Genomic DNA, 25,326 nt, shown 5'->3' with positions numbered 1-25,326 from the left:
CTTAAATACATCTTCTATCAACACTACAGGCAGTTGCTAGCCTTGGCTATCTCAAGCAGCCTATTCTATACTGATCTGAGCGATTTACTCCCATACAGCTAAGCAATAACACACTGCATCTCTTAAATATACACTATCTAGGAACACTTATGGAGTAATCTCATTGCCGGCGATTTATATACGTCTTTGCACCTAAATGTGATTCACACATGAACAAGCAGTTTTTTTTTCTTAATGTACAGTTTCTAAGCATGTGCGTGTAAGGCAATAGGATGAACTCTGAATGGATGTTTTTATGCAGGAATGATCACTTCAGAACATCATTTCTGTTTAATAAACTTTAAAAATTGTTGAGATATTTAATTTGGATATAAAGTAAATTAATTAAAACCTTTACATACATGAATCACTTAACGCACATAATTTATCATAAATGAAGGAAGTAGATAAGTGCAATATTGATTCCTTGTGTTTAAGCCCTTGCTGAATTGAGTTATTATGTATAAATATTTATAACTAAATATTTTGGATTTGTTACACATATAAAATAGTTAGACATTGACAAAAAGTATAAAATATTTCCTTTACAAATGAATTGCTTTCGCATAAAAAGTATAGACTTTTGAAATGAAGTAGTATTTGCTCAAGTAATTATTTTTTAGACATGGCATTTAGAAATTTTGTTTGATAACTAAATTTTCATTATAAATTCTGCTCGTATTCAAAATACAAAATGGTTGAATGTTTTAATCAAAAGTATAAAATAATTCATGCGTAACTGTATATAACTATATATTTACATAGTTGCCAAACTTAGATTTTTAGAGACATTCCTTAATTTTTGTACTCTTCTTTGAACTGAGGAAAAATTTACATATCAAAATGAAAATAATAAAAATTCCTTAAAAAGATAATTTATTAAAAATAATTTTAAAAAAGAAATAAATTATGTTAAATGTAAATCTTATATAAAAATTTATTATTAATATAGTTATAACAAGTAAGCTGTTTAAACATTTATAATTTTTGCAAGAGCTATTAGTTTTAAAAAATTATATTTTAGATATAACTATTCATTTTGAGTTTTTTTTTTAAAAACAGAATTTTAACTTCCAAAAAATGAGAGGTAAAGGGGAAAAGCTTTCATTTAATAATGAGTAACCAACTAAAAATGTATAAAGGTTACTTATACCTCAATTTTATATTAAAATTATATTCTTAAAAAAATCAATATTTCATGGGAAAATTTTCTTGTACAATTAGTTTTGTAGTGTTAGTATCAAAATTTGCAAAATTTTTACTTTGAAATGTTGGCCGCTATGGATTGGTAAATAATTTCCCTGTCGGAAAAAAAAATATATATGTATATATATAAAATATATTTCTACCCCCGTGGCTGAATCACGTTGTCGCAGAATGTTGCTGAGTTCTTGCAGAAAGATTTTTCTTTTGGGAAGTAAAAAATTTTGGTTTTCTTTTTTGCGAAAACTTTAGAAATTTTTTATTTTCTGCAGAATTACATTCAAAAGATGCCTTTCTCGCGCATCAGAGTGGAAAGAAATTCTCGCGATTTTTATTATCTTCTTATTTATTATTTTTATATTCTCATATGAGAAATAACATATGTAGTGTTTTGCTCATCCCCCCCCGACAATTATTGCTACCAATTTTTACTTTTTTTTATGTAATTATTTTTGAAAAAAAATCTGTGTTTTTTTCATCGCTCGGATACTATTGTGATATTTTTTTAATAATGCCGATATTATTACGGCACACAAAGTTCGAATCTTGGAATCAAGAAATCATTCTTAAACATGCCCGATTTGCACCGATATCATTGATCCACACAGTGTTTCTATCGTTCTTTCGACAGCTTTCCACATTTAAAAATCTACTCGTCTACGGATTTCCACATTAAAAAAAACATCCTCTATGTTTTTTTAAACAATTTTATTACACACAAATGGTTAACTCATCATCGCTTATTTGATAATTTACTTTTCGATTATGAAGGTTTCAAATTTTTTTCGGCAGTTATTGCTGGGGCTACCGATTTACACGGGGTTTTTAAAATTATGGTTATTTCTCAGTTGATATGATTCCTGCTTGTAATCTCGCATTTAAATAATCATTTTCTGATGCAAATCACACTTTACGCCAATATCGTAAATCCATAGTGTTTTGATTGTATTTTTAACAGTTATTGACATTGATTTTCACTTGGTTTTTAAAATCCGATATTTTTCATACGTTGTCTATTTACAACAACCAAATTTAAAAACGAAACACACATTTGAGTAACCTCTTTTTAAAGAGTCTGATTCCCGAGATTTGGTAGTTACTGCAATGGATTTGACGATTTTTAGTATTTTTTTTTTACTGAGATGATGATTTACAAAATGCAAAAAGGAAATAATTAGTGCGTTTTTCCCTTTCAAAATTATATTTAAAAAAACTAAATATTCTATTAAAAAAAATATATGTACAATTTATTTAACCAAAAAGAATATTCATTTTTTTCTAAACACAACGTTTTTGTCACTTTAAATTAGTAACGATTATTTTAAAAAGTATCTTGTAGAAAGATATTAGTGCTAGAGAGGTTTGTCGCAAAAAGCCCGAAAAATTCTGCCACAGGGATTTCTACATTTATAATCTCGACAGTTTGACCAATACAGCGTTGTGACTGGACCTTGTCCACTCACATAATCTGGTTCAAAAGCGCCATTACTGCACATTTTCCTATCCATAAACCAGACTTAAAGGTGATGAATGGGTCTAGTCTTGTAATAGTCTAAGAAAAAGAATAGAGAAAAACGTTAACTTATTCTTTGAAAGTCTGCCACCTTAAGTTCATTATTTAAAAAGAGGCTAATGCTGAATTGGTAAATAACTGGTATAAAAAGGTAAAAATCAGGTACATAGTTAGCTAAAAAATGTTTTTAATATCCTATAAAAGCGCGTTAGTTATGGGTGACTTTTTCTTGAAAATATAGCTTATAATGACTTTGACTCTTTTAGCTCTGGTATTATTTTTTTATCTTTCTTAACAACTTTTTTTAAAAATCTATTTTTTACAAAAGCAATAACAAATAAAAACAATATTAAAAAATGTCCCGTATAATAAATAGAGCTCCAGTAATGAAGGATAACTCCAATGTCTAAAAGAATAAATGCAACACCCATATATGATATGCACTGCATTTTTATGAAGTACCAAATGAAATCATAAATTTTTTGACTCGTCGCAGATGCATTCTTACGGAAAGCTTTTTCCACCTCAATTTCAGATATCAGTAGCAGCGGAGTGCCCAGAAGCGACAAATAATAGCCTGGGTGAACGCCATGCCAAATGGCACTTACAAACATTGTCACAAGCATTCTAAAAATAAAAAAAAAGCATATCATTATATAATCTTAACAGATTTGAAATAAGAATAAATAGAAAAATTTTCTAAAATGCATATTTTAATTGAAAATCCTTTATAAGCTAAAACATATTTAATTGAAGTAATAAAACACAAGTAATGAAATAGAAACAAAAATTACTAACATCCACAGGAACATTTTATAATAAAATGGGAAGAAATGTATGAAGAATTTTTTTTCCAATTAATCACTTAATAAATAAAAATTATTTTCTTTATTTATTTCCAAAAAAAAAAAATAAATAAAATAATTTACAAATCCATTGTACTTATACTATAGGTCATATATTTTGAGACATCCAATGGACAAATTAGTGTTAAAAATAAAGCAATTTATGTAACTTTTAAAAAGAAGTGAAAAATGTTGGACCAACATATAAATTTTTTTTAACATAATCAAAAAGAATTTGAGTGTCTCATATTTTAACAAAATAAAGGCAAATATTTCACCAGAAGGGAGAATAAAAAGAAAAGTATTATAGATAAATATATTGTACACTTTGAAAAGAAAATTGAAAGAGCATCTTTTTAAACCCAAAGAGTGCAAGAATATTATGCATATTTCTATGTGATAATGCAATATCCTTTCTTGTCTATTAATAATATAAAGTTGTTTATATTTCATCAAATTTTGACCACAGATCAGAAACAAAGAATGAGATTGATCCAAAGAAAAAATGAATCAGGTTAAATAAGCAATAAAATCAATTAAAACAGTGATTTGAATATTTTTATAAATTTTTGCAATCAAATGACTCATTGTCAAACTAAATTTTTTTTAATGCAAAGCAAAAATCTTTAATTATAAGTCAACAACTTAAAAATGCTTTTCTCTGTTTAGCTTTGAGTTATTTCTATATCAGAAACACCAAGAATGAGAATCTAAGATTAAGTTAATCTAGAGCAAAATTAAAAATAAAACATTTTTCATTTGAAATAAAAAATCAAAGTAAAACTTTGTACAGTTCAAGAAACATTTTGTGAACAAAAAATCTATAAATTATGTATACATACCATATGTAACAAATAAGGATTGTATTATAACAAATAAGGATTTAGCCGAATTCCGGCTGCCAAAAAAATAAAAAAACTGCTGAATAGCAAAAAAATCATTAATAAATATAATTTTTAATACATAAATAATTTTAGTCATTATTGAAAATGAATCAAAACTTATCTATATTATTGGCATGGGGCAAAAGGGAAACAAAACTTTAATAGAAAACTATGATGTAAAAAACTATAAAAATATTTAAGATAAATAAGAATATTGACTAATAATTACATAAAATTTTTTTTAAAAAAAATTGAAGTTGTAAAATTGAAAAAAAAGAAAGAGAAATACAAAAAACCCTCTTAGTTCTTAAAAAGAAACTTTAATGCTAAAAATACTTTTCGGAAAAAAAAATATTCAGAAAGAGTTAAAAAAATATAGTCAATCAGAAATGCTTTTAAAAAGGGTGTGTTATCATAAAACTGCATATAAAAACAAGATTATATATAAAGCGAAACAGAAAAAATAAAAACCAATCTTAGAAAATTTAAAGCTGAACATCTGTTTTCCAATTACTGTTTTGTCAAGAAAAAGTGATGAGAAAAAAAAAAAAAAAATTTGATAGAAAGCATCTCACTTGCCACATCATAATAAAAACGTCAATAAAAGCAAATGTTAAAAAAAAAAAAAGAGGTCGGATAAAAACAAAAATCGTTCTTAGTTTTTAAACTAAAAATTTAATGCTAAAAATCTCAAACTATTTCATATATAAAAAAGTGATAATAATGACTTTTATTAGAAATACTCTTGAAAAAATGCTGTGTCATTATACAGGGATGAGAGTAGTCAGAAAGTAAAAAAGAGGAAATCCGAAAAACAAAAAAAAGAAAGAAGAAAAAAAAATATATATATAAACAAAAATTTGACAAAAATGCGATTTTTAAACTTGTAAACCATGTGAATATAAATCCCGATATGAGACTTTTAAATCACGTAAATATGAAACTCTACATCGAATTTAAAAAATGCGAAAATACAAATCATGATTTTTTAATTTTTTGATCACGATGCATAATTTTTAAATCGCGCGATATTACAACCACAAAAACGAATCACGATATTGGATTTTAAGCTCACGTGAATACGAATTGCTACATAGGGCTTTAAAAGCTCGTAAATACAAATCGCGATATTGATTTTTTAAATCTCGTAAGTAAGAATCGCACTGTACAATATTTAAATCGCCTGAATAAGAATCGCAACGTTCAACTTTTAAATCAGGTAAATACGAAAATCGAGATTTGATAATAAAATCGAGATTTTAAAAATGCATAAATACAAAACACGATATTGGATTTTTAAATGTCGTAAATAAGAATCATAATATACGATATTTAAATAGCGTAAATAAGAATCGCAATGTGCAACTTTTAAATCAGGTAAATACGAAAATCGATGATTGATATTAAAATCGCGTGAATAAATATCGAGATCTGAATTACGAAAATACGAGCTATCCAGCCGACGGATAAAAAATACGGAAAATCTTATTTTCTGTGTGTGAAATCGGAGAAAATAGCTAAAATAAGTAAAAATGCGGAAGGGTTAGCAGCTAGGGCGTAGATTGAATTTTCTGTTTATCTTTGAAAATCGTAAATAAATATAATTATTTTACTTCAATAACTGAATTTAAAAAAAACGGGATACAGTAGACGCCGCTTAATGTGATCACGGTTAATGTCATCAAACGTTTAATGTTATCAAAATCGCTTAGTCCCGTCCGCTTAGATCAAAATACATTGAAAAATCCTCGTTTATTGTAATCAAATGTTCGTTTATTGTTATCAGTTTAGAGGTAAATTTTATTTTCCTGAAAACAAGAAGGAAAACTTTTTTTTGTGTTTTGTGAAGTGTTTCCTGAAACTTACCAAAAGTGCAAACGGGGCTCGTATATTATCTTTTAAACACGTGTTATTATGAGGGGGGGGGGGTATTTTGCCATTTTCGGTAAAGCATTGTAAAATTCCGTAGCACTGTGTGATTTCAAATTCCCGGAAATCCTAAATAAAGAGAAAAGAAGACCTGCCACTAACGAGTCAATGTTTGTCACGAGCCTCTTTTTAGAAGAACTAAACAAGTGACAGATGATATGTCCCAGCCACTATGGGAAGGGGGTAAGGGGTGACCTTCAAAAGAGAACATTGTTTGGGGTATGCCACTTGACCTTGGCAGGTCGCTTAGCCAGTCGCTATTGGTCAAACAATAAAATTGGGGGGGGGGTAGTGAAACTGCCTCATCTAAGTGCTTAAAAGACGCATGTAGAAGATCAGCATACATTTTCACTTTACCATAGTTCATACGGTTTGTAACCTGATTTGTTTTTTATAATGGAAAGGAAACGGAGAGATCTTACTGTGAAAGAAAAGGTTGACATTTTAAATCGTTACGATAAATTGCCAAAAATAAGCCAAAGGAATGCTGCTGTTCAATTGAAAGTTTCGCAGTCGCTTTTGTGCAAAATTTTAAAAAATCGTGAAGATATCGAAAAAAAGTGCACTTTGAACGAAAATCTGAATTGTAAAAGAAATCGAGATGGAAAAGACAAAGAGGTTGAATCTGCATTAAAACTCTGGTTCACAAACGTTCGTGAGAGGGACGCTCGTGTTAATGGTCCAATTTTGCCCCAAAAAGCTGAAGATTTAGCTGCAAAATTGGGTAAAGGAAACTTCGTAGCCACAGAAGGATGGTTCCACCGCTGGAAAAAGAGGCAGAACATACTCTTCCAAAGGACACATGGTGAACAAAAAGATGCCGATAATGTAGCCGCAGATCAGTGGATTAAAGAAGAATGGCCTAAACTTATTGCCGTATATTCACATGAAGATGTATATAACGCAGATGAAACTGGCCTATATTTTCGGGCGTTGCCTGAACACACCTACATGTTTCAGAAGGAAAGTACGCAAGGGTGTAAAACCTCCAAGGAACGCCTAACTGTGCTATGTTGCGCTAGTATGACCGGCACTAAAGAAAAACTTTTAGTGATTGGAAAAAGTAAGAAGCCCCGCTGTTTCAAAGGTGTGAAAAATCTGCCCGTCGATTATTTTGCCAACAAATCGGCGTGGATGACTACCACCATCTTTAACGAATGGCTGTTGAAATGGGACAAGCGACTAAAACGGAACATACTCCTGCTCATAGACAACTGCACTGCGCATGATGTAACTGTTTCATTAAAAAAGATAAATATCGTGTTCTTACCACCAAACACCACTTCTTTAATTCAACCGTGTGACCAGGGAATTATCCGCACCTTGAAGGCATATTACAGAAAGGAAATGCGTTCAAGGATCTTAGAAAATATGGAAGACCAAGACGCTGAAGATCTTAATGCGAACGCTCTAACCAAAAAACAAATGTTTTGGATGCCATACATTTGTTAACAATGTCATGGAATAATGTCTCGGAAAAAACAATTCGAAATTGTTTTAGTCATGGAAGATTTTGTCAACCAGAGGACAACAATGCTGCTGTAATGAAAGAAATGGAAGACGTTTTCAATCCCCCGCCCGATATCAATGCTGAGGATTTTGAAGCATGGATGGAGATCGACGAGAAGGTTGAGACTTCTACTTCGTTAACTGATGAGGACATTTGCGAAGCCGTATGTGTCAAAGATCCAGCTTCGTCACAAGATTCTGATGCCGATGATGAACCTGAAAGTGCTATCGAGGACAAAATTCCGACGCCTGCTCAGATGAGGGAGGCACTTCGAGTCTTACGGCTAGGTGTGCAAAACAAAGCCGACGCGGAACACTTTCATAAACATTATGATTATGAGCGATTCGTAAATGACTTGCTTCGAAAGAATGCTAAACAATCGACAATTGATGATTTCTTTTTCAGTTAATAATTAACCTTTTGTATTTTGTATTGTTTTCTGCAGTTTATCATTAAATATGTGAGTATACTAATTCTTTTTCTTTAGTGTACATTAATTTCTATTAAATACTTTAGAGTCTTACAGCAACAACTCCTAATTTAAAATAATTTTTATTTTAATACGTATGTAAAAAAATCATTTTTTTGCTTAATTTTTTTTTTTGTTTATTGTAATCAATCGGTTATTGTTATCAAATCATGTTCGTCCCGATGTGATCACATTAAGCGGCGTCTACTGTACTTATTTAAAAAAACGAAACTTTTAGAGAATCGGAGTTTTTGATAAAAAGGCTGAAATTCGAGAGACAAAAAAAATCTCATCCCTGTGTAAAGGTCAACCAGTTTTATCCCAAGGAAATGATTTTTAGAGAAACTTCAGAGGGAGGAAAAGGGACTTCAACAATTTCCCTCCGCGGAAAATTAAATTCCTCATAAAACATTTTAACATGGGCAAAAAAAAATTTCAGCGGAAATTAGCGGGAAAAATGGAAAAATCTGAAAAAAAAGCGGAAATCCGCGAATCTGCGGAAGAATCTCATCCCTGATTATAAACAAAAAGAAAATAAACAAATTTAATAGAAAAACAAGAGAAAGAGGGAAAAAAATGTTCTTCGTTCTTAAAAAAGAACTTTAACATTGAAAATCCAAATTTTCTACATTACCAGTTATCTGTACAGGAAAAAAGTAACAATAAAAGAACAAAAAGTGTTAAAAAAACGACAAAATTGATTTGCCTGAATATAATTTTAAAAAATCAGCAATACAAAACTCATGGTTCAGTATAAAGTAATCTAGTTTCAATTCTTCAAATTCCGCTTTTCTAGTCATTCAGAACCCAAATTTGCAAGTTTCAGAAAGTAACAAATATGTGTAAAAAATATTTCTAATAATGTATGTAAAAAATACAATTTTGGATTATTATTTTTTAAATCTATTCAAATTCTGTAAGAAAAAACCTTTTCCAAAAAAAAATGACGGATATTAAGACCAACCGAATATTATGAGGAACATCCAGCCGAATATTTGGCAAAAGAGCCCAATATGCGTTACATTCGTATATGTATCACAACCAATTTAATTTTGTCTACTCCTTACATACTTAAGAATACAAAATCTTGAGTTTAAAGAGTAGGCAAGGATGCCACTTTGTATAAATGCTTCTAACAGTCATATTTTCTCATAAAATGACTTTTAAAAAAAAGGAAACTAATGATAATATTAAATAAATAAAACATGCCCTAATATATTTAGTAATCCAAATAACAACAATCTGAGTTTATAAAAATATTAAAGATTGCATTAAAATAAATGTTACTTACTTCACAGGTTTTGGAGCTGCAGTTTTTCTGTAAATATAAATTGCAAGCCAATATTGAACAGTCATATTCCAATATCTGATACCCTCCCTCATAGTGGGTCTGAATTCACTAGCAAGCTCATTCATGCATCTAATTGATTCAAAATTATATGTTGCTGTCGCCAGGGCTTTAGAATCATTATCGCTGTAAAACACAAACCTCACAATTTAATTTCATTAGAAAAAATATAAAAAACAATAATTTATCAACAATAGAATTAATGAGCATTTCTTAAAGGCAGGAGAACATGCTGGAAATTAATAGCCTCAACTATTTAGCGATAGATTGAACAAGTGACTCTTTTATATGCCTTTCGTTATGAAATTATGACTCTTACTTTTTACTGATTTTTTTTAATAATGTTTGTAAATTAGCACTTTTTTAAAAGGCAGATATGTGACATCTGGAACATCATTATTCCTTATTGTGTTTTGGCAACACCTAGTAAGTAAACTCCAAGTTCACATATCAAAGCTCGCTTCGTCTATCGCCATCATTAAAGATGTTTGTGTTTTTTACATACTTAGTATTTAAGTACTGTTACAGGCATCATTATAGTTAACAAATAACATAACAGTTTGATTTTTGTAGAACGGCAGCTCTTTCTAAGTGAATTTAGTTTTATTAAAGCACATCAAATAAAAATATTGAAGAAGTTATTATTAAAATAAATAAAGTAAATATTACATATGCTTATAATTTCTCTATTTTTCATAAAACATGTTTTTAAATATAGGAAAATTCAAGCAACAAATATTTATATGAATGTCATAGCAATACAAAAAAAAATAATAATAATAGTAATAAATTTAAAAAATTCAATTCATATATAACAAAGTTATATATAAACAAATAAAAATTTGTTTTTAATTTTTGTCGTTTGCTGAAATGAGGAAAGATTTGTTTCAATTTGGGGGATGTCCCAATCAAATTTGAGGGTTAGGCATACCTAAATATTTCTAAAAGAGAAAAATTGATTTTTGAATTTCATAATAAATAGATTCCTGAAGAAAAAAAATCTTTAACATAATAACTATTAGAAAACAAAAATCTGAATTGTGCTATTCTTTCAGCAGTTTTTGCATAAAAAAATATAAAAATTGTTTATTCAGTAATAAGAACATTTGAGATACAGCCAATCGTGGCTATATCTTATTTGTGATCACGAATCAAAAGTAATTTGATTTCAGTATTTTACTCGAGAGTAGTATTACTGAATCGCAAGTACGTATGACAAGCATCCAAGCCTTTTTGTTTGGGTGTTTACTGGTTGCCTACTGCAGGGGTAATTGTGAGCCCAAGTCAAAATTCCGGAAAATTTCTTGAGTTAAAAAAAAAAGTTTAAATTAGAAAAAAATTTAAACAAGGTTTTTCTTCTTTTTTCTCAATATTTCTTTGTTTACTTAAAATATATTTAAAATTTTACATATACCTATATCATTTACACATACCTATGATGACCTGGAGAAGTAATTTTTACAAAATAAAGTAAAATTTACAAATATGGCTTTCTTTCTTGAGTTTATGATCATAATAACTATTTACTGATAAAAAATGAATGTTAATCATGAATATAATAAGCTTATAAAGTATCTGGCTCTCCCTTACAAACAAATTAAATAAACTGTGTTTTTAAGTTCCATCTTTGAAAATTTGATTTCCGGAAACTTCTGTGATCAATGATTTTTTTAAAGGTCTGAACCTTCCATCTCCGGAAACTTCTGGATCCCTGTTAGCGAAAAATCCGCATTAACCACTTCTTCAAAAGCAACATAGCAAATCTTAAGCATACTTGGTTTCTTATCTGTCTCTACTTATAGATACATGTTACGCTTTAATGCCAAGTTTATCTCATTATATTTGCAGTCACTGATTCGAATTTATCCTTTTAAGATCATAATTTCTATGACATCGGAATTTAGTGTATATCCACTTTATAAATAATTCTTACTAAACATTTATTAAGAGAAAAAGACTACAGAAATTAAACTGCTATTTACAAGTGTGTATGGAGCAGAAGCTCCTGGTGACTTCTACAGATTCATTTTCAAAAGAGAAGTGTGCACTTTTCCCACTTGCATCATATATAGTTATTTCTTTCGTGTCACGTGATCCATAATATCCAGACTTCCTTGTGAGGATTGACACCTTAATAAGTAACCATAAGACTGGATGAAGATGTTCTCTAAACATTTATTAAAATGAATGATATTTTGGTTGTATAAAAACATCTTACTGCACAGTATGGATTCATTTTATAAATAAAGATTAAATTTTTTTAAACTAATTATCAATAATTTATACTTGAAGTGCTTTTTTATTATGCAAAAGAGATTATTGAATGCTCTCATCTATTAAAAAGGGCAAATACCATTAAAATATAATTCTTTTTAAGTTTAGTTTTAAGATACCTTAATTCTACTTAGCCATCATTTTAGATGTGACATACATACATAGTATTATTTAATCCTATTTATTCATAATTATTAATATATTTTGACTGACACCAATATCACAAGATTTAAGAAATAGAGAAAAATCTCATTAAAACATGGACTTATAAACAAAAATTATTAGGAAAATAAACAGGCTCTCTATTTTTCTGGTCCATCGGGGTTCCTTTCTGCAGTTTATATGATAGAAAGAATTCATTTTACATTAAAGTTATAGTGAGCTTTCTTTTGCGACACTTTAAATTCTTTGCACATGGAAATTCTGCTTCTAATACTATTATTTATTTTTTTGGTTATATTTTAAGAACAGTTTATTCCAGATCTAAAATTGTTTAATTGAAACCAATATTGTTAATTTTCACCATTATTTTTTCAATTTAAGAAAATTTGCTTACATCTCTTGAAGAGCATTGAGGTTAGTCGGTCCAGCACCCGGTTGAGTGTTGCTTTTCTCGGGATAAGCACCCAGTCCCAGATTTATGCAGATACATTCACCAAGCACAAATGCCACATAAATTCTCATACGAAAGCTAAAAAACCATGGCCACACGTAAAAAATTCTGTGCATAAATGGCAGTGTCCAGATCTCTTGGGACGAAGCAAACTTTACAAAATAAATTAATAAAATAGTTAGTAAAATATACATTCTAGTGTGATAAACATATAAATAAGTGAATAAATAAATGAAAATACTGTTTTAATTAGAAAATCATTGCACACATAATGTTTTTAGTTTGCCCTGAAAGTGTATTAAGTTAACAGTACCAAGTCTAACACTTCAACAATAAATACCTGAAATATTAATTAGTATTAACAGATCAATATAACGATTGATATATGCTCAACATTTTGATTTAAGTGTATGAATTAAAATAACTACTGTAATTAGATAATAAATAATTACAAAAACATTTTATGAAAAAAAAGTTTACACAGATGTTTTTTAAATAATCTTTCTTAAAAAAAATTATAGAGGGGGAAGTATCGTAAAAACCTATAAGCATGCAAGCAGATATAAACAATCCTGATCCACTCAATTTCATATGATAAAAATATATTCAATTTAAGTAAAATTAAAATTTGGGATGAGTTAAAAGTTGCAAAACAATGTGATTAAAAATAAAAAGGAAACAGTTTTTAAAAAAATGTATTAGAGTATACTCTCAATATCTCAAAGCTGAAAGGACGGGGGGGCAAATTCGAAAGAGATTTTTTGAGATAACAAATTCAGAACTAAGTAAGTTTTAAGTAGAAAAATATATTCTAAAACATTACTCTAAAAAGTAGAGTCATTAAACATAAGAATAAATACTATTAAATATGTATACAATGATAGTTGATTATAAGTCTAAATACAAATGTACCGTTTCTCTGGTACATTTGTAATTTTATTTTGATAATAATTTTATTTTTAAATAAAATTATGAAATGATAATTTTATTTTAAAAGTAAGACACGAACAATGAGGCATCATATAGAAAAGAATTGGTTAACAATAAGCTTACAATTTACATTGTGATTTTTCCAAAAAAAAAAGGCAATTTCTATTACAAAAAAGATTCGATATAACAAGATTTTGAGAACTGCCCTGGATTCTCTTCTAACACTGCAGGATCACAATAATATCTGGTTACTCTCTGACAGTCTCAGTTCCATACAGTACTTATCGCATTGGAGGAAGGTGAGAGACAAAACAGGAGCTTCAATCCTGCACAAACTTAAAATCCTCTTATGACTGAGAGAAGTCCACCTCCAGTGGATCCCTTCTCCTGTTGGGGTTCCGGGCAATGATATCGCCGACACTCTGGCTAAGGAGGGGACAGAAGAAACTTTGATGATTCCAAACTCACTCACCTTCATGGAACTGGCATCGAAAAAGAAAAAAGACAATGTTTCCGGGCTCGTACCCCAAAACATCACTGGTACCAGAGCACCTGTCCAGGTGGTGCACTCAACATTCGGTGCAACCGCAAGGATCAGACAGCGCTTACCAGCGGCCACCTTAAGTCTCTTTCTTTCGTGGGTAGTGTTAAAATTTTCCCAAACTGCCCCAGGTGCCACAACATGCAGGCCTCTCCCCAACATATCCTGGACTGTCTTCGACTGGACGAGAGGGACATTCTACAAAACCCACTTTTGGTGGCCGACTTCCTGCGGGTTATGAATTTCATGGACATTGTTTAGCCCTGCTAATTTCGGGGATTAGGAAGAAGATTTTGAGAAGGAACTCCTCAACTTGGGAATTTAATTTAACGTTAGGTGGATATATAATGCCAAGAAGAAATTTTTTTTGACATAACGATGTTTTCGAGATATCAAGAACATATTGTATTTACAAATGATATAGATTTAAAGTACTCTTCCTATTTGAGGATTTAATAGTGAAACACTTATTAGAAATTTGCATACTTTAAATTTATATACTTTCCTAAACGATTTTTTATAAACTATGTCTGTTCACAATTACAAGCATATTAATAATAATCGCTTGATTTAAAATCTCATGAAAATGGTGACAATTTAACTAATTTCACTAAAGATCATACTTTTTAATCACATCACTTTCTAATTAACAATGTAATAAACGATACTGCAATAAGCACATTATGAAATGTAATACACTCATAATATGTATAACAATGATTTTTTAAATGCAGCTTTGAAAAAAACTAAGAAATACTCACTTCAAGAGGAAAAAAGTAATCTGTAAGAAGATAGAGGCATGCATACAATGGCACAACAATGATCCTTTTCTTTAAGAATGAGGAATGTGAGACATTCATGCTGTATGGCTTCTTGAATAGATCTTCATACGTGCGGAACCTATAATACGGTCCTAGGAAATAAAATAAAAAGCTTAGCTTATTAATAGGGATATATTATAAACATTGAAAAGACTACTGTTGTTAGGCCACTTGACAAGAATATACAAAAACAGAAGTGCAAAAATTTCTTTTGGGGGGAGATAGCAGGAAGGAGAAGTGTAGAGAGATACAGAAAAGGATGGCAATTCACAAATTATAAGAGGGCTAAGGATCGTTAAGTTTGGAGCTGGCCATACATCCTTCATGGGTTGTAATGCCAAGAAGTAAGTAAATATAAAAAAGGTTGGCGAAAGTACATAGAACATTAGAGAAAGTAAAGTACGAAGGGGGGGTCAGTGCAAAATATGCCTGGTTTGACCGTCTTAGAAAAGTTTGATTTCATCATTTTTAATTTTAACCTTCAAAGCATTGAGCCCTTGGGCATAATTTTACAGAAAGTTGCTTTCATTACAACTGTTCTATTGAAACACGTAGGGAGGCAAGAAAGCCTGTTCGAAAAAGTTTATGAGAAGCCAGGATGAAAACTTAGACGGCATTAATATTGGAAATAACTAATAGAAAAATTGTTAGATAATAACATTACACATTTGAGATTGACTGAAGAGACTATGGCCTACCATGCAAATTTTTTTAGAAACACCATTGAAGATAAAAAAAAAATCAATCCTAATTTGGTTCCATTAAGTTATCTATCATAAATTAAATGCTCAAATTAACGGCACAAGATGTTTTCTACCTTTAAATTCAAATTAAACAGTTGAATTTTTTTAACTTGTTTAAATATAGTTGATTCTTGGTTATGATAAAAATTGAAATTTTTTATTGAAGAAGTTTGTAGCCCTCAATTAGTAACAATGCTATATGAGTTTTAAAGCACGATAAAATTAAATTTTTGGATAAAATGAAATAAAAAGGAGTGAATTGGTCTAAGGTTTTTAATATTAATTCAGAGTAGCTTTAAAAATAGAAATAATAACATACCAACAAGTAAGCCTGCATAGCAGAAAGAGTACTGAATAATATCAGTAAAGGTAGGTTTTATTCGGGTGTATTCTTCTTTTATCTTATCCCCTGCATCAGATGATAAAAAATTTAAATGATGGATATTAACTTCATAAGCCAAACCTACCATCTATAAAGCATTAAAAAACAAATATAAATTAATTAATAAATAACTTACATATACAAAAGTAAATTTATAACAGTTATCTTTGTAAACAAAAAAAAACAAGTTTTTGTAAAATTTAAACCTTTTTTAGCAAGATAAAAAAAAAACATTCACTGAATACCAATTATAAATAAAAGCTTAAAATGCATATGTGTTTTTTTTTTCAAGATTAGTTTTAAAAGTTAAAAAGATACACATCTGTTATTATGCAATTTAATGAACAAAAAAGAATCTGAAGCTTCAAATTCAATTAAAATTGATACCACTACAGAATAATAACTACATTAACAATATGATAAAGTGAAACTCTGGATTAACAAATTCATATTTCGGTTTTTAATTACAAAAAGCAAATTTTAGCACTATAAAAAAAAATTTAAGTCATTTAAAATTATTTATATAAATTATAATGACTTTTTACCAATTTTATCTTCATAACAATAAAAAATGCATGAACATGCTTGAAAGTATTTTAAATTTGTAAAATAATTTAGTCTTTTTTTTATATTTATTCAGAACAACACAAAAGGTTCTATGGCAAAAAAACCTAAGTGGTACTTGAAAATGTGATCAGAACATTAAATAAAATTAATAACTAGGGAATAAAACATCGTAAATTAGTCTACACAACTACTTAAATAACAATATAAAAAGTTTTTAAAAAATTGGGGAAAAGAATTCCCGACTTAATGTACGTTTTATTACATATTACATACATTTAAATTTTTTTTATGCCTTATAAATTTTCATAATTTCTTTTAAAATTATTTTTTCAGATTAATTTATAATTTCTACAGATTTATACAAAAAAAATTCTAGTTTCTCATTGAAGAATTAAGCAACATTTTTTAATGGGTTTGAAGAAATTCCTCCATGCTTAAAGTATAAGTAAAAAAACAAATGTTTCAACCTGAAAAATCGATTGATTGAATTGATTTTAAAAATGCATTTTTTTCACTTAAGTCTTCTATTTAGTATCTTACATTTTAGATGATAAAATTAACCATTGATGCAATTTTTTTTTAAAAAAAAGATCACAAGATCATCAGGATGTTCCATAATCACCACCTTTAATATGTATTTTTACAATCCTTATCAAAAATAAAGAAGTAAAAACATTAGGAATTACAAATTATCACAATATTTAATCACAAATATTTAATCAGAGAAAAAAAAATACTATCACAATTTAACAAGTTATTACTCAAGAAGGCAACACTGAAAGAAAACAGAGAGGAGTTAAAGGCTATCATTCAAAACACCTCCAAGTTTCACTTAGACATCAAACTAGTTTTTATGTTTTTCATTCCACCTTACTCACTAGAGAATGATATATTTGGATAATGATGTTGATTTTTTATTGCTTAAATATTATTTTGCAAACCCTAATAGTGTACACATTTTGTTTTTGAAACTCTTTTTTAACATCTTCTTTATTGACACTGCAGCCCAGGGTGGGCCTTAGGTTGCTGCACAATATTTCTCCAGACATGACTAGAATCTTCCAATTGAAGATCATTGAAGTTTTTAAATCATTCAAGACATGAACTATCCATCCTTTCTTTGGTCTGCCTATTGCACATGGGCTCCCAATGCAAGGTCTTTACAGTTAGGCCACGGCCGGATTATCCTATAGGCACACTAGGCACGTGCCTAGGGCCTACGAAATTCAGGGGCCTACGAAAAACTTGGGAGAAAAAAATTTATTGACCAAAATAATTTAGCTTTAAAAACAACAAGTGTATTTTGCACAAAATTATGAAGATACAAATAAAAAAATAATTTTTTTCGGTAATAAATTATTTTGCAGAATCTTATGATCTAATATATTACTTTTTTGGATTCAACGAAATCTTGTATTATGCTGTCGAATTCCAAACTACGCAAAATGTCGTATTCAATAGACATAAGTGCGAGAGATGCCAAACGATCTTGATTCATTGTTGAACGCAAATAATTTTTTATAAATTTTAATCTGGAGAAAGATCTTTCTCCTTCTGCATTTGATCCAAGAATCGACAAATATATTCTTAATGCAATGTGAACGTTAGGAAAAGTATTCACAAGTTTATCTTTAATTTGAGCCTTCATTTCTTGTGCAGATTTATGCTCATACAAATTTGAAAATAGTAAAAATTCATCTACGAAGTTTTCCTCTAAATCGGAAGAGTAAATTTTCACCAAAAATGGTATTATCGATATTAACTGCAATATCGGCAGTATGTCGGTATTGCAGATAAAGTTAGATAAACAAATTCGTAAATTAAAACACATATTAATAAAAATGTAAAAAAAAAATATGCAAGAAAATTTTAGCGGGGAAAGAGGGGAGGAATGGGGGGGGCAAAAACGGCTATGCCTAGGGCCTACGAAAGGTATAATCCGGCTCTGTGCCTAGGGCCTACGAAAGGTATAATCCGGCCCTGAGTTAGGCGATTTCCCAATGTGACCAAGCCATGAAAACCTCTGTGCTTTGAGGAACTTTACAAAGTTTCAATGCTTGATAAGAGCTTCCAGTTCATCATTAGTTCTTATTCTCCAATAACTATAAGTTGAGACACGGTGGCTCAGAGGATAGGACGTTTGCATTCCAACAAGGCGAACCTGGTTTGAATCCCAGCAATGGCTGGTCGATTCCGATTCGCACCAACCGCAGTGCTGACATAAAATATCCTCAGTGGTAGATGGATCATGGGTTAGAGTCCCCTTGCCATCAGGCTAACCGAGGGAGGTTTACATGGTTTTCCTCTTCTTGTAACGCAAATGCGGTTAGTTCCATGAAAAAGTTCTCCCACAAATGCAAATTTCTCCCAATACTTGAACCAGGAGTTCCCTTGTCTTCTGGATTGGGTTCAAAATTACAAGGCTAAGGAATTAAACATTAGTAGTCATAAACACAAAATTGGATCGCCTGATGAATAACAGTTATAAAATAAAATAATTATTAGTTAGATGCATTGGGCCATAAACTTTTCTAAGTATTTTTTGTTAAAAATTAGTAAATTATTTATATCTTTTTGTCTAAGTCTCACAGTCATATGTCACCATGAGACGGATGATTCTTATGTAAATTTTTAGTTGTTTTCAGGATCAATTAATTTTTTTAACAGATGCTGATGTGAAAAATAGCTTTGGTTCCTTTCTGGATTCTACAATTAATTTCTTCTAAAATGATAGTTTAAGTGCTTATAATTGAGTCTAGATATGCATTTGTTTTTAACATGGATTGTAAAATTATATAGTTGAAGATCTATATAAAGTAAAAAATATAAGATTGAAACAATTAATGTTAATTCATAAATTTAAAGAAATAATATGTGTCAGAAAAAAAATAAATGCTGTGTAAAATTATAAGGAATAGAAAGGATTTGTTAAGAATTTCATTTCTCTAGACCCAATAAAACTCATTAATAATTTGACAAAGTATATTCCAATTGATAGTAAATACATACTTTTAAGACCATTATCATCAAGGCAGTGTTAGGCAGTTCTGGAATTGGTGGAATACCAACATATTGAAATGTACGAGTGAGCATTAGATGACAGAAACAATACAAGAAGCTTACAATATGGCAACATCTAAAATAATTTTTATAAAATTATCATCTATTCATATAATTAATGTATCACCTAATCATGTTAATTAACTTTTCACATATTGTATTTGTACATTTATAAAAAATAAAAACTCTGAAAAGCTATCAGCTTTATTTTCAGTTAGAAAATTTTTTCTCTTTGAAGTAACTAATACAGTAGGGAACCGATTATCTGGAACGATCGGGACCATCGCTATTCCGGATAACTGATTTTTCCGGTTTTCTGAATCGCTACAAAAAACCGTTTTTTTATTGTTAAACCCAACTAAAAAAGAAAATTTTTTTTTTGGAAATAATCTTAAAAAGAAGAAAAAACGATGAAGTAATACACTAATGATTATTTCCAAAATGATGGTAAGGTAAACATCTTTCAAAAAAGAAAGAAAAATCCTAAAATCTTAAAAGGAAAATTTTTTTTAAAAATGGCGAGAAAATTTATCGAATTTCGTTCCGGTTTTTTGGTTTTCCGGTTTTCTGATTTCCGGATAACGGGTTCTGTACTGTAATACACAAATAAAAATCTCGAATAAATATTAATAAAAGTTAAACGTTCATTTCAGACTATCCATAAACATTCAGAAAAAAATTTTCGCAAACTTTTCAAAACTTATTTTATCAAATTTTTCTGATTTTTGTAACAAAGAAGAGGTAAATTTCATTATAATCTATCCATTTTTATCTCATCCATGTACTAAATAAAAATATTACAAAACACTTTTACTTGAAATTAAATTTGAAAAAAAAAAAAAAAAAAACAATTTAAAATTTTTTTTTGTGAAAATAAATTAAACAGACATAGATGAAAGGAATCAGGATGATAGCAGTAAAGAGAATTGAATATGAAAAAGCCCATTGTTTTGTGAAAATGAAAAGTTTCCGTGAACTAATTTTTTAATACTTAAAAAATTACTCCAATGTAGCATTATCTGCTGATGAATATTTGCACGAATTGAGAATCATTCATTGATTTTTTAAAAATTTTTTCAGGTGGAAAAATCTTGCCAAATTAAAAAATATTCTAAAAAAATTAGCAAATATTTCTTTTTATTGATAGGCTATGATTCATCTACAGGAAATTAGTGTAATTCTTTCGATTAAAAAAGGATATTGACTCTCTAATAGACTGGAAAATTTAAATTTTCAGCTAGTAGCGAGTAAACTTACAATATTTTAGTAGCCACTTTTTCCTCAAACCTAATGAGTTTACAATTGACATCAATAGGTCCTTTTCATTTAATAGCAACTTTTTTTGCTTGGATTAAATTATATTTTTTTAAAAATTCACATAAGAAAGAATAATAAAATAAAAAGTTAATTTATCAAAAAAAAATACTAATATAGATGTGAGACAAATTTTAGTTAAACACACTGATTTTAAAGAACTTATTGGGAAGGTAAAATGCATTTAATGTATACTGCCTCGCAATTGAAAAATTGTCGTAAGCAACAAAAAATTAAAAATTAAGATTTTCATAGAATCTTTATATGGTAAGCTACATATTGCAAAAAAATAAATAAATAAAAATTAAATTTTGTTTTTTCAGTTTCCTGAAATTCTATTTTAGCATTCATAATGTTAGCAATAGAAGGAGAAAAGTTGTCAAGTCACTTTTCTCGGAATCAATCGTGAAGCCCTTTGGCTGTTTTTTCAATTGCTCGGAAGTATACATTACAGTTTTGAAATATGAATTGTTAAAGAACTTTCTTCACACGAATTTTTCCATCACAAACTGATTGATTCAGAAAAATGAAAATTTTTAATGGGAACATTGGACATATGAATGTTTTCCAAAGTCTTTCTGCATTGATGTACTATTATCATTAATATTATGATTTAAAAAACAGAATAATGAATCATAAAATAAACGATGGGAAAAAGTGACCAGTTCTTTACTTAATTTAAGTCCCTACTCTTCTTTGTTGACTCACCATATGGTGAATGGTTATTTTCATAAGTACCCTCTAACATTTAGAAAAAGTTTATGTTCCTTCTCCCTTCAATCTATATACAAGCGGTTATTATTTTAGATATCCCTAGTCTATACTAACAAACTTACCTTTTATTTACATATAGAACAATCAAAGCATTAACAACAGTAAGTATCACATGGTGCAATATATGAAATCCTGAGAGAATGAAAAGAAGAATAAAACCTATGATGGTACACAGAAGCTGCTTTGATGGCAAAGTTTTGATTTGACGGAGATAATAACCAAATGATACTGATGATAATAAACAGGAGAAGTAAATCCAATCATCTGTCGTCATTTTCAGGCTTATAAAATTCCTGAGATAAAAAAGAAAATATTAATAATAGATTATCAAATTGAATAAAAAGGCTAAAAATGTAAACATTTAGAAACTGTACTTAGAGGATTATTATAGAGATGTAAAATTCACGGTGATAATCTTTTGAAGAATATCTTTTACAATATTGTCATCAAGGAACAATTTTTATACAACTGAACAATTAACAACAATTTTGAGAGAATAATTTTGTTTTAAACACAATTAAGTAATAAATGATGATCTCAATATATTGTTTTTAAGTTTTTATTCTTGATGAATTTGAAATGTTTTGTTTTGGGAGCAATAAAAGAAAAGAAAAGAGAAAAAAAAATCAAAAGTGTTTGTACAGCTAAATAAACAGTCAAAGTTAAACAATAAACAGAGTCACAGTTCAAAGAAAATTCTTGAAATAGAAACTACAAATTATCTACATTGAGTATACCGAAATATAATTTGTTAATTTTTTGAGAAGGATAAATTAACTAAACTTCTTATACAAGTATGATTTGCATGCTTGTTTTTTAGATATTATTAATAGATTACAATTAAAGAATAAAATTCTCTAAATATTAGCATCACAAGAATATTCTTTTTATATTAATGACGAAAATATTCAAGGGTCTGTTTAGAAGAAATTTGGTTCCGTTAATGGACCCTTCACAAAATAATTTATCTTTTAATCGGACCCTTCACAAGAGACACTTGAAAGACATTTGCGTATTATTGTAAATGGGCTAGAAATTTTGACTGATGCTGAGTGTTCAGCTATTAATAGATATTTTCAAATCTACTGTAAATCGACATATATTACTCTAATATTTTGTTAATCATGTTTTTCTGCTTTAATTCTAAAGCTAAGTTTGATCTAATTTAATTTATATTATGTACCTTAACCTCTTCGAAGTCAAAAAAATTATAAATTCCAAATGTAGTATTCTAAGATTTCTACTTCTACAAACATCGTGTGCACATGCTTGTTGATATTAAATGATATTTTTGTGTAAATATATAATTGAGTAGGTAATATATTATTCATAAAATTAATTGATAAAATATTATGCAAATAAAAATTAACTTATATCAGTTTTTTAAAAAAATTATTATAAATTTAAGAATTGTTTATTTAATTGTTAAGTTTATTTAATGTGTAACACATTACTAATTAGTGTTATTTAAAATATTTTAATTGAAATTATTAAAAATGTGAGTGATTTTGTTTCCATTATTCATCCGAAATGAATATTCTGTGTTGTGCAGTATAGGCTAAATACCAAATATTTGTATGTTGCATCTCTAATTTAGTAGTATAGTAATAATTGTTTCTTTTTGAAAATAAATTTTTTTCATTATAATTTTACAGTGTTGAGCACAATCTTGTATCTATTCACAATTTAAAAACTCCTTGAAAAGGTTTCTTGCAATAACAGGACCCTATTTGCACAAATTCACAAAACAAGACCCTGGTTGAAAGAATGTGACTTAACACTTATTTTAAGTTCACAAATTACGAGTAATTTTTTCACAATTTTACAAAAACAAGACCTTTTACAAAATGTCTGGACAGACTCCTGATATTCTCATTTCGCATCTCCATACAGATATATATATATATATATATATATATATAAAAGTAGAATAAATAAACACGTTTATGAAAATGTTGTACTGAAGAAAATTATGCTTTTAAAATAGTAGCAAAAATCTACAGAATATAGAATAAAAAATTTTATTTTAAACTTAAGTCAATTTTATTATGAACATATTATGATTATAACTCAAATATTCTTCACTGGTCATAAATAATTTAGAGATCTCAGAGGAGAAATACATTAAATGTCATTTTGAAAATGTTATAGCTTGCAAATTTTAGAGTATTATTTCAAATTATGAAGCACATAAATTTATTTTGTCACATCCTTCAGTCTATTATCAATCTTGTAATTTAAATCATTGCTTTAATCAATCTTCTGATTTAATTTAAATCAATCTTTTAAATTAAATCAACATTCAACCAAACTTATTTGTTTTAATAAATTTTTTTAAAAATTATTGAAGTAGATTAGAAGTATGTAGGTAAAAAGATGTTTTGATGAGCTTTTACACATTTTAAATTTCATTTCTTTAGGAAAGACACCTCAACAATAAAAATTATTTTACATTGGCACATATTTAATTTCAAAAATGAAATAGCATAACTTTTTTTTAAACATCAAAGATCTATAATTTTTCACTTCATCTGCATATAATTTCATGTAATAAATTATCTTTTTTACTTATTAATTTCGCTTGAAGTATAAGTTCAAAATTTCAATGAAGTCCCTCAGTTTAATCCAATATTTAATAATATACATTAAAATTATATATTATGCACATAAATTTTAGGAACAGCAGTTAAATTGAATACAATGCACATAAAATGTTTATGAAAATAATAATTAACAGTATAATTATTATTATTCATTTATTTATACTGAAATCATAGACTCATTTCATTATGTAATACTTAAGAAAATAAAAAACAACCAATAACTTACTAGAAAATCGTAACAGGTTTTTTCTTTTTTTTTATAAATAATTTTCTAAACACCATAAACATAATTTTCTATAGCAGAATAAATTTATCATACCGGATAAGAAATCTTTGCTAATGAGCAATTTAATAAGGTTACGTAACTAATGCTTGAAAAAAGAAAGTATGAACACATAGACATTTGTAATTTTATTTATAGAATAAGTAAATTTTCAAATATCAATAAAAATCATAATCAAACGAACAAAACAAATTATAAATAACAAAAAAAAACTTTACAAAATAAATATATTTTCTTACCTACTCTAAAACAATGGACTTAAACAATATTCTTGAAGTACCTACTCCCCATTCTTTTTACTCATTACATAATGATCATCCTAATGATTTTCATCCTGTGATAATGATTTTCGACCTTTCACAAGAAGAAAAATTGTAAATAAACGTAATTATAAGTAGTGGCCATGATTCACAAACAATGTTTGTTTACTATTTATAAATATATTTTTTTCTTTCTTTTTTTGGTCACATATCTGACCATGCGCGTCAACTAAGACACGCCCTTCACGGGTATCGATATGATGTATAATCGATAAGTGAAATGAAAATGATACTATGAAAAGAACAAAAAGGACTTGAGTAACTTGAGAATTGCGCAATGTTAATATTACGTCTCCTCACCTGATGTCTTGAAAGAGTCTTGCCCCCGTTTTTCACTAGTCTCATTATATAATTTAAAGCG

The 25,326-nt window shown here is 28.5% G+C and overlaps 1 protein-coding gene across 4 annotated transcripts; it reads right to left on the bottom strand.

The window, feature by feature from the left end:
- Positions 1-1,667: 1,667 nt before the first annotated feature.
- On the bottom strand, positions 1,668-25,326 carry LOC107452902 (membrane-bound acylglycerophosphatidylinositol O-acyltransferase MBOAT7). Of its 4 annotated transcripts, none has more exons than XM_043044690.3 (8): positions 25,266-25,326; positions 21,822-22,052; positions 19,621-19,747; positions 15,982-16,132; positions 14,860-15,011; positions 12,571-12,779; positions 9,684-9,866; positions 1,668-3,382 (listed from the first exon to the last, which is right to left on the bottom strand). In XM_043044690.3, exons 2-8 carry the CDS (start codon positions 22,031-22,033, stop codon positions 2,998-3,000), a joined length of 1,419 nt encoding a protein of 472 aa, XP_042900624.2. In that variant the 5' UTR covers positions 22,034-22,052; positions 25,266-25,326; the 3' UTR covers positions 1,668-2,997. The 4 variants fall into 4 exon arrangements, with proteins under 4 accessions (XP_042900624.2, XP_021002710.2, XP_021002712.1 ...); XM_021147051.4 differs by having other exon boundaries at positions 24,885-25,325; XM_021147053.4 differs by lacking the exon at positions 25,266-25,326 and adding an exon at positions 24,885-25,159 and having other exon boundaries at positions 21,919-22,052.

This window comes from Parasteatoda tepidariorum, chromosome 6 (genome assembly GCF_982258835.1).
Source record: "Parasteatoda tepidariorum strain Cologne lab strain chromosome 6, Ptep-v5.0, whole genome shotgun sequence".
In the NCBI taxonomy this organism is placed as follows: Eukaryota; Metazoa; Arthropoda; class Arachnida; order Araneae; family Theridiidae; genus Parasteatoda; species Parasteatoda tepidariorum.
The sequence above is the reverse complement of the archived record's forward strand: the minus strand, read 5'-3'. Positions and strand labels throughout refer to the sequence as shown.

Coding starts and splice junctions, on each gene's coding strand:
- LOC107452902 (XM_043044690.3), bottom strand. CDS start 22,033: ATGACGACAGATGATTGGATTTACTTCTCCTGTTTATTATCATCAGTA. Junction 15,012..15,981: donor CTATGCAGGCTTACTTGTTG/GTATGTTATTAT, acceptor TTTATTTCCTAG/GACCGTATTATAGGTTCCGC. Junction 9,867..12,570: donor CTCAATGCTCTTCAAGAGAT/GTAAGCAAATTT, acceptor TGTGTTTTACAG/CGATAATGATTCTAAAGCCC.